The sequence below is a fragment of the Rhincodon typus genome, chromosome 5, assembly GCF_021869965.1.
Source record: "Rhincodon typus isolate 14 chromosome 5, sRhiTyp1.1, whole genome shotgun sequence".
NCBI lineage: Eukaryota > Metazoa > Chordata > Chondrichthyes > Orectolobiformes > Rhincodontidae > Rhincodon > Rhincodon typus.
This window is the reverse complement of record NC_063336.1, coordinates 7,647,763-7,659,631: the sequence shown is the minus strand read 5'-3', so window position 1 is coordinate 7,659,631 and position 11,869 is coordinate 7,647,763. Positions and strand designations below refer to the sequence as shown.

Genomic DNA, 11,869 nt, shown 5'->3' with positions numbered 1-11,869 from the left:
GGGTCTAGGCCCGAAACGTCAGCTTTCCTGCTCGTCTGATGTTGCTCGGCCTGCTGTGTTCATCCAGCTCTACACCTTGTTTTCCACAGAATCCTTATGTTCTCCTAAACCCCATGCTAATCTTTCAGTTCTGTTAATAAATTACTGTGAATCAGCTTCTTTCCTCAGGGAGGGATTGATCTAGTTTCTGTTTAAAAGGATAATCGGATAATCGAATTCAGTAAGAGTTACATTTTCTGCCATTCCACAAATGCATCAATTTGAGGGAGGGTCAGGCTGGGAAGGTCAGAAATGACCAGCTGACCTCTCCAGCCCTAATGACATTGCATCTTGTTAGGACTATTTAAAGTGACATGGATTTCACAAAGTCATACAGAAACGAAGCCTCAGGTTAACAGCTGCCGCTGCAATTATCAGAAGGAAATTCTTCATGTGAAAAATGACCAACACGAAGAATAATCTCTGAGACAAATACGGCAGAATAATGCAGGCAAAGAATAATGAATCAAAAGGGCTTCATTCTGCAGAGACACAGAATTCAAAAGGGCCTGATGCCTTGTCTATTCCAACTGCATTATCAAGGTGAGTACAAAGGCTTCCTTGATGCACTGATCTTTTGAAAAGAAACCTCAGATATATTTAAGGTTTAAAAAACCCACGTCTTCAATTGGGAATACCAACAAATGGAAACTAATGAAGGATTTCTGATTGACAGGCGGAACATGGAATGGTGTTGACCAATGCTCTGACCTCAGGTTCCCTGGATAGTTTGCAGAGTCCAGCAGGATCAATATGGGGTGGTGGGGAAGGGGACAATTTCAGTTTCAGGGAGGGGGGGAGGCTTTAGCATCAATGTAACAATGCTGAGGAGAAAAGAGGAGCTGGCAGATACAAAGGGCCACATAGCCTGTGCCAGCTCTTGAACAGCAATGAATTTGGAGAATTTGGTGCAAGGAACCTTTACAATCTTGACCCTTGTTTAATTTGTTTTTTTTTGATAAACTGTGTAATTTCATTTAATATCTCAGATAATTTGTGCTCTCAGCACCAAACAAAAATGACCATTGAAGCAGCCAGACTGTTGGAAAAACTAAGTTTATTTCCTAATGTTTTTCAGGAGATGGAAACTGACACTGGCCGATATACAACTCCAATCCCATTTAATATCGTTGACATGTAACACTCGCAGTCAGTCAGAGACAGGCAGAGTCTGGCACTGGCCTAGAGAGTGTGGGCCGTGGCACAGGGAGAAAAGGTGGGAGTCTCTATCTGACAGTAGGGGTGCAGAAGGTGGGGTCAGGTAGTGGTGAAGTGTGGGGCATGTAGAGTTGGACAGTGGACTCGCTAGATTGAGCTGAGGTGCCAACATTCTGAAGATGTTTGAAATGCTGTGAAGAAGCTTAAAGGATGGAAACTTATATTAAGAGATCTTACGACAGGAATGAAGATCACAGAATCATCATGGAATTCCTACAGTGTGGAAGCAGGCCATTCGGACCATTAAGTCTACACTGCGCCTCCAAAGAGCACCTTGATGCCGCTCCCCCCACCCCCCACTACCCTATCCCTGTAACCCTGCATTTCCCATGGCTAACCCACCTAGCCTGCACATCCCTGAACACTACGGGCAATTTAGCATGGCCAATCCACCTAACCTGCACATCTTTGGACTGTGGGAGGAAACCAGAGCACCCGGAGGAAACCCACACAGACACGGGGAGAATGTGCAAACTGCACACAGATGCCCAGGAGTGGAATCGAACCCAAATCCCTGGCGCTGTGAGGCAGCAGTGTTAACCACTGAACCACCATGCCACCCACTGGCGAGAAATTGAGACAAGAGGGAAAATATTAAAGTGAGAATTACATCGCGCTCAAACTCCCTCGTTGGAACATCACTTCCAGGATCCATTCCACCAGAAGAAAGAGAGCCATCGGAAGGGGACGTCATTGGCTGACGTTTGTTGACATAGTTTCCTCCTGAGAATTCTCTTCGAAGGGCACTTCCATTCTGTGCCGTTGATCCTGTAGGATATGTAACATGTGAAACATATACAAAGCGAACTGATCCCACAGTAAAAGTATACGTTCACGGTTCTCATTGTCTCTTCATCATTCAAACCCCTGTCAAATCCAGCTCTATGTCTAAGACTTTGATACCCCTGCTGCCACCTATCAGTTTGATATCCATTCTCTTCTTATACCTATTTAAGAAGTCCCACAGGATAAAACTAGCATATAAGTGCAAGTTGCTGGAGTGAATTCCGACAGTCAGACCAAGACATGCAGGCTCAAAATGTTGGAAAGCAAACTGAGGCTTCAGGAAGCCCTTCTTTAAACAATCAAAACACAAAAATGGGTGGAAGAGGTGAGAAGGCCAGGTTCTGATGGGGCACTGTTCTTTCAGTATGTCTGGGTGAAGACTGTGGTTTTTGTATGGTTCAGGAACATACCTTTTGCAGTTGAGAACTTGCCTCTGACAATGCAGCATTGACTGGCTCAGTAACAGATGTAGATGAACCTGTTTGCCTGCCATTTTACAATCATTGAGACGGATAGGAAGCCATAACTACTGCATTAACAATCCTGAGTGGCACATATCACAACTGGATCAACTACTTTCTGTGAGGATCAAAGCCGAGTGAAAACTATCTTACTTGACGACAGCCCACTGCTGGCACTCATGGAACGGCCTGGTTCTGTGCGAGATCGTGCAATAGCAGGGATACTGACAGAAGCACTAAACATAGTCCGACTCTTCTCATCCTGAGGACGTAGATTCTACAAAGAAACAATCAGGGTGAGAAGGAAAAGTAATCAACAAAGATATCTGAATAGATTAAACAGTTGGAACCATGCTATTGTAACTTTACAGGTTTTTATTTCAAGACTTAGGGTTTTTGTTAAACCAGCCAGTTCCACTCTCAGTTCAGCAGTGCTAATTAGTTGTGAAATATCAGGTAAGTCCACTTCTAAAATACCATTGGAGTGTAGTCCACACTGGGATAGGATTCCCGTGGCATCAGGCACCCTTCAATGGCACATGTATGGAATGAGGTGCCAGAGGAAGTGGTGGAGGCTGGTACAATTACAACATTTAAAAGGCATCTGGATGGGTTTATGAATAGGAAGGGTTTAGAGGGATTTGGGCCAAATGCTGGCAAATGGGACTAGGTCAGATTGGGATGTCTGGTCGGTGTGGGTGAGTTGGACCAAAAGGTCTGTTTCCGCGCTGTATGCCTCTAAATGTACTTGGGGAGGGCTGATAAGGCAAGAGATTATACTATGAATGATAGGAGCCTGGAAAGCACTGAAGCTCAGAGGAACCTTGGTGTGCATATCCACAGTTCCCTGAAGGTAGCAGAGTAGGTAGGTAAGGTAACTTGCAGTCCTTCAGTCATTTGGCACCTCACCTGTGGCCAGAGAGGAGTTGAAAATTACCACGAGGCCTCTATTATCTCTCTCAACAACCTGGGATACATCTCATCCAGGCTGCAGATTTATCCACTTTTTAAGGTTGCTAAACCCACTCGTACCTCTTCACACTCTGTTAACTTCTACTAATATTTCACAGTCCTCCACCCAGGTAGCGATAGCTGCGTTGTCCTTTTTCATTTTGAAGGCTGACGTAAGATATTCTTTGAAGCCTTCCAGGGCCATTCACAGATTACTTCTAATGGATCCTACTCTTTCTTGAGTTATTTTCTTACCCTTCAGATATTGAAGAAACCCTATGGGTTTTCTTTTATTCCACTCAACAATGCTTTCTTATGCACTTTCTTAGTTTTCCCAATTTCTTTTTAAAGTTCCCCCTGAATATTTTATACTCCTTTAAGGACAAGGTTGCTTTTTGGACTGGAAGCCTGTGACGAGCAGTGTTCCACAGGGATCGGTTCTGGGTCCACTTTTGTTTGTCATTTATATAAATGATTTGGATGAGAATATAGAAGGCATGGTTAGTAAGTTTGCGGATGATACCAAAATTGGTGGCTGGTAGACAGTGAAGAAGGTTTTCTAACATTACAAAAGGATCTTTATCAAATGGGCCAATGGGCTGAAAAATGGCAGATGGACTTCAATCTGGATAAATGCGATGTATTGCATTTTGGTAAAACAAACAAGGGTAGGGCTTATACAATCAATGGTAGGGCCTTGGGTGGTGTTATAGAACAGAGAGACCTAAGGATGCAGGTACATAATTCTTTGAAGTTTGCATCACATTGAGACAGGATGGTTAAAAAGGCATTTGGCACACTTGCCTTCATTGCTCAGTCCTTTGTGTATAGGAGTTGGCAAGTCATTCTTAGGTTGTACTGGACATTGGTGAGGCCTCTTCTGGAATAATGAGTCCAGCTCTAGTTGCCAAGTTTTAGGAAGAATATTATCAAGCTGGAGAGGGTTCAGAAGAAATTTACCCCGATGTTGCTGGATATGGAAGATTTGAGTTATAAAGAAAGGCTGGATAGGCTGGGACTTTTTTCACTGGAGCGTAGGAGGTTGAGAGGCAACCTGATAGAAGTTTATAAAATAATGAGGGGTATAGATACGGTTAATGGTAGGTGTCTTTTCCCTAGGCTGTGGGATTCCAAAGTCTAGGGGTCACATTTTTAAGGTGAGATGAGTGGGATTTAGAAAAGACATGAGAAGCAAGTATTTTACAGAGGGTGGTTTCTGTGTGGAATGAACCTCCTGAGGAAATAGTGGATGTGGGTAGAATTACAGCATTTAAAAGACATTTGGATAGACACATGAATAAGAAAGGCTTGGAGGGATAGGGGCCAGGAGCAGGCAGGTGGGACTAGTTTAGGTTGGGATTATGTTCAGCATGGACTGGTTGGACCGAAGGGTCTGTTTCTGTGCTGTATGACTCTATGTCTATGACTCTGCTGTATTGAACTCTCAGTATCTTCCATAAGCTCTTTTTTCCTTAACCCTAACTTTTAAGTTACTTGACAGCCAGGATTCTTTGGTCTTGGTCCCAGCCTGTGTCTTGATGTGAACATATTTGCTCTGCACTCTCACTATTTCCTCCTTGAATGTCTCCCATAGCTCTGACTGCTTTATCTGCAAGTAGCTGCTCCCAGTCTACTTAGGCCAAATTGCATCTTATCTTAGTAATATTAACATTTCCCCATGTTTACAACTTTTATTCCTGATCCATCTTTATCCTTTTCCATTACCATTCTAAATGTTTTGTTATCAATTGCGGTCACTATTTCTAAAACGCTCCTGACTGATACACCTTCCACCTGCCCAAACTCATTTCTGAATACTAAGTCGAAAACTGCTTCAACAACATTGATTCTGAGGATGGAGAGACTGTCTTATGAGATGACGTTGAGCAAATGGGGACCTGTACTTGTTGGAATACAGAAGAATGAGCGGCAACCTTATTGAAACATACATGATTCTTAGGGCAATTGACTGGATAGATGCAGAAAGGTTCTTTTTCCTTGTGGGATAGTCCAGGACTATACAGCATAATCTCACAATAAGGAGTCACACATCTAAGACAGAGATGAGGAAGAATTTCTTCTCTAGAGGATTGTGAATCTGTGGAATTATTTACGACTGAGGGCTGTTGTGACTGGTTCATTAAGTACACTCAAGGCTGAGGTAGACAGATTTTTAAACAGTAAGGGAATCATGGGTTATGGGGAAAAGGCAGGGAAGTGGAGTTGAAGATCATCACGTGTGTATGGCCAACAGCATATTTGCCCCATTTGGCCTCATTTAAAATGATCCTTCCAAGATATCATTTCTCCTTACTGCTATAATCGATTCCCTGATCATCTTTCAGCCATGTCTTGGTCATAGCTATGGTACTATATTCCCACACGCATATCTGGGCCCTCAGCTCGTCTATCGTATTCTTCAGGCTCCTTGAATCCGAATATATTCTATTTTGCCTTACTAAACTCACTTTTGTCTTAAATAAAACCAAGCATTGAGTATGCTGGAAATCTGAAACACAAACAGAATTTGCTGGAGGAACTCAGTGGGTCTGGCAGCATCTGTGGAAAGAAAGCAGAGTCAATGTTTTGAGTCTAGCGGCCCTTCAAGTGAAGACACTCTCACCTCCCTTTTGGAGTTTAGCTGTTTTGCTCATGCTTGAAGTGGTTGGTCAACTGTTGATTCGTCCTTTCTCGACATTCGCTCACCAGTCCCCATCCCATCTCTATCTATGCAGAAATCTCTGTCTCTGGGGTGTAACAATGGGGGCTTTTACATCAAATGTGCAGTGAACAGGAAGAATTGTTAAGGCTCAAGGCAGATTGCCCTGTGTAAGGTTTGGTTTGATTAGTGGCACACAAATATAAGGCACTGCATATCAATTAGTGGGAAGGTCAGCACACACATCATACCCTTGATGTTATGGAATGTGGTAAGCTGGAGGCAGAGTCTGGAGAAGGGGTGCAGACGTGGGGTTCATGGTGGAGAAAGTTCTCGGCAGAGTGAGCAGTCATATGATAAATGTGTTCAAAGTTGGTTGGAGTGGAGATCAGGCTGAAGTGCTGATTGGGAGGTGGATGGGGACAGCCTGGCTATTCAAGGAACAACAGAAATAAAGAAATGTTAGAGAAAAGAAAGAATGAAATTAAGCAGAGGAATCCACCAGTTCCAAGTAGTAATGGTTAATGTCTTGTAAAACCTCAGCAAATAACAACTAAATATTAAAAAAGTTAAAAGTAACAAATTACACAAGTGAAGTCTGCTGAACATAGCACACGGTTTCTTTTTAAAGGTCTATTAATGGCTATTAGATTTTAATGCCAATTAAGAAGGGCCTAGAACTACGTTGCTTCTTTAGAAGGTGCTTCATTATGTAAACGGTTGAAATTAAATGATGGAGTCTGAACAATATATCCTTGGCTAACTTACCATTGGCAAATCTTTTAAGATCTGTATGCCATCACCTGGACCCATGTGTACAATATGGTTGAAATTAGTTGGATTTGAGATTAATTTGGATCTCATTTCTGGATCCCGAAGCATTTCTCTGAAAAGAAAAGGAATGTAAAATTGAACATAAACTAATTTTATCCTGTCTACTTTTCTGTTCCTCTACGCTTCTCTCCTTAGTTCAAAGGATGGTAAGGTTATCTTCACTGTTTAGTGTCACCTCGTAAATGGATATTGAGCGATCTACATAGCAACCTGTCTCTTTTTCTCTTGACCTTTCTCCACTGATCTTTAAGCTGACAACCAGCTGAGAGAGAGCAGGGGGTGTACCAGAAAAGCCAACTCCAGAGATCACAATTATTTTTATAGTACGAACATATCCCAAACCCAAAAATTCAACACTTTGAGCCAGACACACAAAGCTGTACTTTGCAAAGTACCAACAAAACATCCACAAGTTCATATCTTATATAACATTAGTTGTGTAGGGAGGACAACTTGAGGGATATGAGACAAGAGCAGGCAGGTGGGACTAGTTTAGTTTGGGATTATGTTCAGCATGGACTGGTTGGACTGAAGGGTCCGTTTCCGTGCTGTATGACTCTATGACACAGCATGAACTAAGATAAGAGGGTGGGATGGGGACGGGGATGCATGCTAACTGCAACATTAGAGATTCTGCCCACCTTCTCTGCTGGAGTCTCTCCTCTTCAGGCACCCGAAAGGAATATCTCCGTTTGCTTCTGGTCCTGACCATCTGCTTGCGGCTATTATCTGATGTTTCAGGAACAACAAGCTCATCCCCTTCTGTGGGAGCGAAGGAAACAGCTTGACATAAAGTATTAAAGGACAAGATGATCTACAAAGGTTAAATCCTCAGTAACTGTGAAAATGCTTTTTCTTGATAATTATTGAAATAGTTTAAGGGCAGTCCCTCTCCATAGTTGCTCAGATGCTCCAATGAAGAGTAGTGCGCAAAGCCACATGTTGTGATCAGATACCAATTGATGTTTACTGATGCTATTGAAGGTTTCTCTCGATTGACAACATTCTCCTTGGGGTAAGGGTTGGGTAATTTAAAAGTCAAGTAAAAGCAGCTGGAAGTGACTAGTTTTCTGTTTTTATATTTGAACAAAACTTGATTCAATAATGAAGTGTTTGCATTTTATAGAAAGTAGGATACCTGAAGTACAAGTCAGGAAATAGGTGGAAGGTAATATGAACATTATGCATAAGTATCAGTAAGCAGTCACAGTGCTGTTGGCAGGAATAGCCAAAGACCAATGTGGGGAATACACTCTGAAGGTCATATGATGGCCACAAGTTGCTGGCTACTGTTTCTTCTGCTCCACTGAGGTAGCTGGGTCAGTAATGCAAGGTACTGTTTAGCAAATCCTAAAATAACTAAATAAGTTAACGATAAGTTTTTAGTCTCACATAAACATAAAAACCACTTGCTAGACGTACCTGCCATCTTATTTTTGAAATAGATTAACCTGATTGTCTCGAGACCAAGCAGGTTAAGCGTTCCTTCTGTATTAAGTGGGCGAACCTGTAAGAAAACCAACTCACTGTAACCAATCCCACAAGGAATTTCTCAAACATAACTTAATTTGATTCTCCACTAATTACCAAGTGCAGCTTTTCCATTCATCTGTGCTCCTGCTGAAGGCTGCACTATTTACACTGTCTGAGATTATAGCATAATAGTTTGGTATACTAAGTGTGTACAGATAGGGCTGGTATGGAACAGTATTAATGAAATAGGAGGAGAAGAAGGGCCTGTACGATGCAAATTTTAGGGCCCCCTCGTGGTCCTGGACTGGGAGGCCTGGGTTCAAGTTACAACTGCTCTAGAGGTGTGTAGTAACATCTCTGAACAGGTTGATTAGAAAAACAGCTTAAACTAAAATTACACTGTAAATAGTCAAACTTTGAAGGGTTGATTAATAATTATGTGTCAGTCATTAAAAGACAGCTAATGGATGCAAAAGGGATTTGCCATAAGACATAGGAGCATAAATAGGCCATTCGGCCCATCCAGCCTGCCCTACCATTCAACGAGTTCATGTCTAATCTGATAATCCTCAACTTTCCTGCCTGCCTAGGTGTAGAAGAATAATGAAATCTGGGACCAAAACAAGAGATACAGAGATACAAGGTAATATTAGATTTTAGTCAAGCCTCAGTTAGAATACCATAGTTCGGGCTCCCAACTTGGGAAGGGAGATTGGCCATGTGACAGGCAACTTCTTCAAACAGAGGATGGTTCATATGTGGAATGAACTGCCAGCTGAAGTGGTAGATGCAGGTATAGTTACAATATTTGAAAGATGTTTGGACAGGTATATGAAGAAGGTAAGTTTAGGGGGATGTGGGCCAAACGCAGGCAAATGGGATTAGTTCTGTTTGGGAAACTTGGTAGGCATGGGCGAGTTGGACAGAAGGGCCTGTTTCCGTGCTGTATGACTTTATGACAATTCAGAAAGATATCTGGGATGGAGGGACTTAATTATAATAGAGGAAGTTAGGAAACTCAGGTAACATTCACGAGAGAAAGGGAGTTTAGGGAGTCATCTGATTGAGGGAGGGTAGAAAGGAAGAACAGGACAAGAGAAAACAGCAAGTCAATATTTACCGTGAATCTATATTTCAGCAACGAAGAGAGAGGAAGGAGAAGAATATAACAAGTAAAACAAATAGCTGGGGGCAGGAAAGTGAACATACCTTCTTTAGTGCAACTGTCTGAATCCATTCCATAGTGTTCACATCAAATACATCTACAGCATTCTCACTATACACAGACAAATATGGAGCATTGTAACCTGCAGAACAACCAAAAGTGTCAGATTCAGATCTTTGGGTTTATTGAATTACACAGTTAACTATATCTAGTGTGCAGCAGAAAATGTAAACCACAACCATTCTCGACTGATGCTTTATTCCATCGCTGACTATTTACTGCGACAGTGCAAGTATTACAGGAGAACAATTACACATGTACCATAAGACTGGGATATGCCAAAACATGCTTCTGTATTCATTCTCAGTGTCTAACACGGCTACTCTCACACTATCAGCAGTAGAAAGAGACCTGTACCTCGCATAACTTCACTGCAGTGTCAAATAAATACCAACCATTCTGTGCAGACATGGCCTGAATTTAGACAGACAGAATCAGTAGTGTGTAGAACAGTTAAAAGATTCCAAAATCCAAACATCCATTGCAAAAAGTAAAGAACAACCAAATCCTTATTGTACATCAGATTTTTCACATGTAGGCCTGACAAATGGATATTTCAATAACACTGTCAGTTTGTCTCTGTCTACTTTATTAGTGCCCTTCCTAATCTTCCAAACTTCAATCAAACTGCCTTACAAGCTGGTGCTGCATGATGGTGCATGGTAGTGGATCATTTGTCACTCTCTACCGCATGAACTTCTACTCTCTTATTTTAGGAATTTCCATAGTAAGGGTCTGAATCTTACTGGAAATATAAAAATTTGTTAATGATATATGGTACTATTGATTCTCAAATTGGCCAGTAATTCAGAGGATTAAGAGATGGAAGTTAAATGAAATTCTTCAGAAAGTACTGGTCAACTCTGCTGTTTGCTTTAAACAAATCTCACCTCGTCCTTTGCCTCTTTTGTTATAAAAATTTGCTGGATTTGCCCAGTAATCTTGATGTAGAAAGAGCAAGCGATTATGGGCATAAAATCCTTACAATGACATAATAACTGTCAATCAACTCCTCTGGTCCTCCTTGACCCTCTGGCTGGCTTCTTTCTTGATCCTTAAATGTCATTGGTTAAGGAGATACATATTTCCCAAATGCTCACTTTATCTTGTTGCACTGTTGTCAGCTCACATTTTCAGCAACTTAAAGAACTTTAGACGAAGCAGTGACATAGTGATAATGTCACTGGAAAAGTAATCCGGGTGAATGGGTTGGAATCCCACCACGGCAGATGGTGAAATCTGAATTCAATAACATCTGGAATTAATGGATCTAAAGTGAAAACAAAAGTATCCGGTTCACAACTTTAGGGAATGAAATCTGCTGTCCTCAACCGATCTGATGTCCTTCACCAAGAGTTGCCTCAGTAGCACCAAACTGGTCAAGTTCTAATAGCTGCTAGATTGGGTCTGTGGAAGGTAGTGAGAGAACCCCCAGGAGGGAAAATCCTTGCCCATCTGTGGATGAATTCATCCATACACCTATAGAGTCACTGTGGACATAAAGTCCCATCTTCATTCCTCCATCTTTTTGTGTCGTATGATCACTGTGTTAAAAAGGATAACTGAGCATCCACGAGGCACTAGGGGCCATCAGCAGTATCAGCACTGCACTCAACCACTATTGTAACTGCATGGCTGTGCATAGTGCCAACTCACTAATGCCTTCTGGCTCAGAGATCAACCCTGGATCATAATAGACCAGAAGGCATGAGAAGCACCAGGCATACTTCAAAATGGTCTCAATTTGATGAACGTACAAAACAGAAGAGGCATGTGATTGATATGGCTAAGCAATCTCACCATCAAAGATCATATCTAAGCTTTGCAATCCTACCAAATCCAATTGTGAATGGTGGAGGACAATTAAAATAACTCACTGGAGGAGGAGGCTCAACAAATATCTCTAACCTCACTCATGGAACAGCCCAGCACATCAGTGAAAAAGAGAAGGCTGAAGTATTTACAACAACCTTCAGTCCATCATGTCTGCACCAGCTGAATAAAGTAGCAGCCCATTCTAACCTCACTTTCTAGCACCAAGGCAGTCTATGCCTTGCAGATTAGTGTTGTTCCTTTTAAATGAGTTGAGGGATTCCACCACAACCAATATAGACAGTGAATTCCAGAAACCTCCCATACTCTGCGTGAAAGTTTTTCCTCATGTCCCTTCTAATCCTTTTCCCAATCACCACTTCAAACCTGTTCCCTCTGGCAATTGGCCTC

The 11,869-nt window shown here is 41.9% G+C and overlaps 1 protein-coding gene across 1 annotated transcript in view; it reads right to left on the bottom strand.

Annotated features, from left to right (window-relative positions):
• LOC109916915 (serine/threonine-protein kinase MRCK alpha-like) overlaps positions 1 to 11,869 on the bottom strand; it is a 323,123-nt gene that overhangs the window by 8,478 nt on the left and 302,776 nt on the right. The window contains exons 34-40 of the mRNA XM_048596650.1: positions 9,631 to 9,728; positions 8,371 to 8,455; positions 7,590 to 7,710; positions 6,883 to 7,000; positions 6,366 to 6,545; positions 2,658 to 2,781; positions 1,868 to 2,025 (exon numbers count right to left, since the gene is read on the bottom strand). Of these exons, the coding sequence (XP_048452607.1) occupies positions 1,868 to 2,025; positions 2,658 to 2,781; positions 6,366 to 6,545; positions 6,883 to 7,000; positions 7,590 to 7,710; positions 8,371 to 8,455; positions 9,631 to 9,728 (884 nt within the window). The remainder of the gene's footprint in view (positions 1 to 1,867; positions 2,026 to 2,657; positions 2,782 to 6,365; positions 6,546 to 6,882; positions 7,001 to 7,589; positions 7,711 to 8,370; positions 8,456 to 9,630; positions 9,729 to 11,869) is intronic.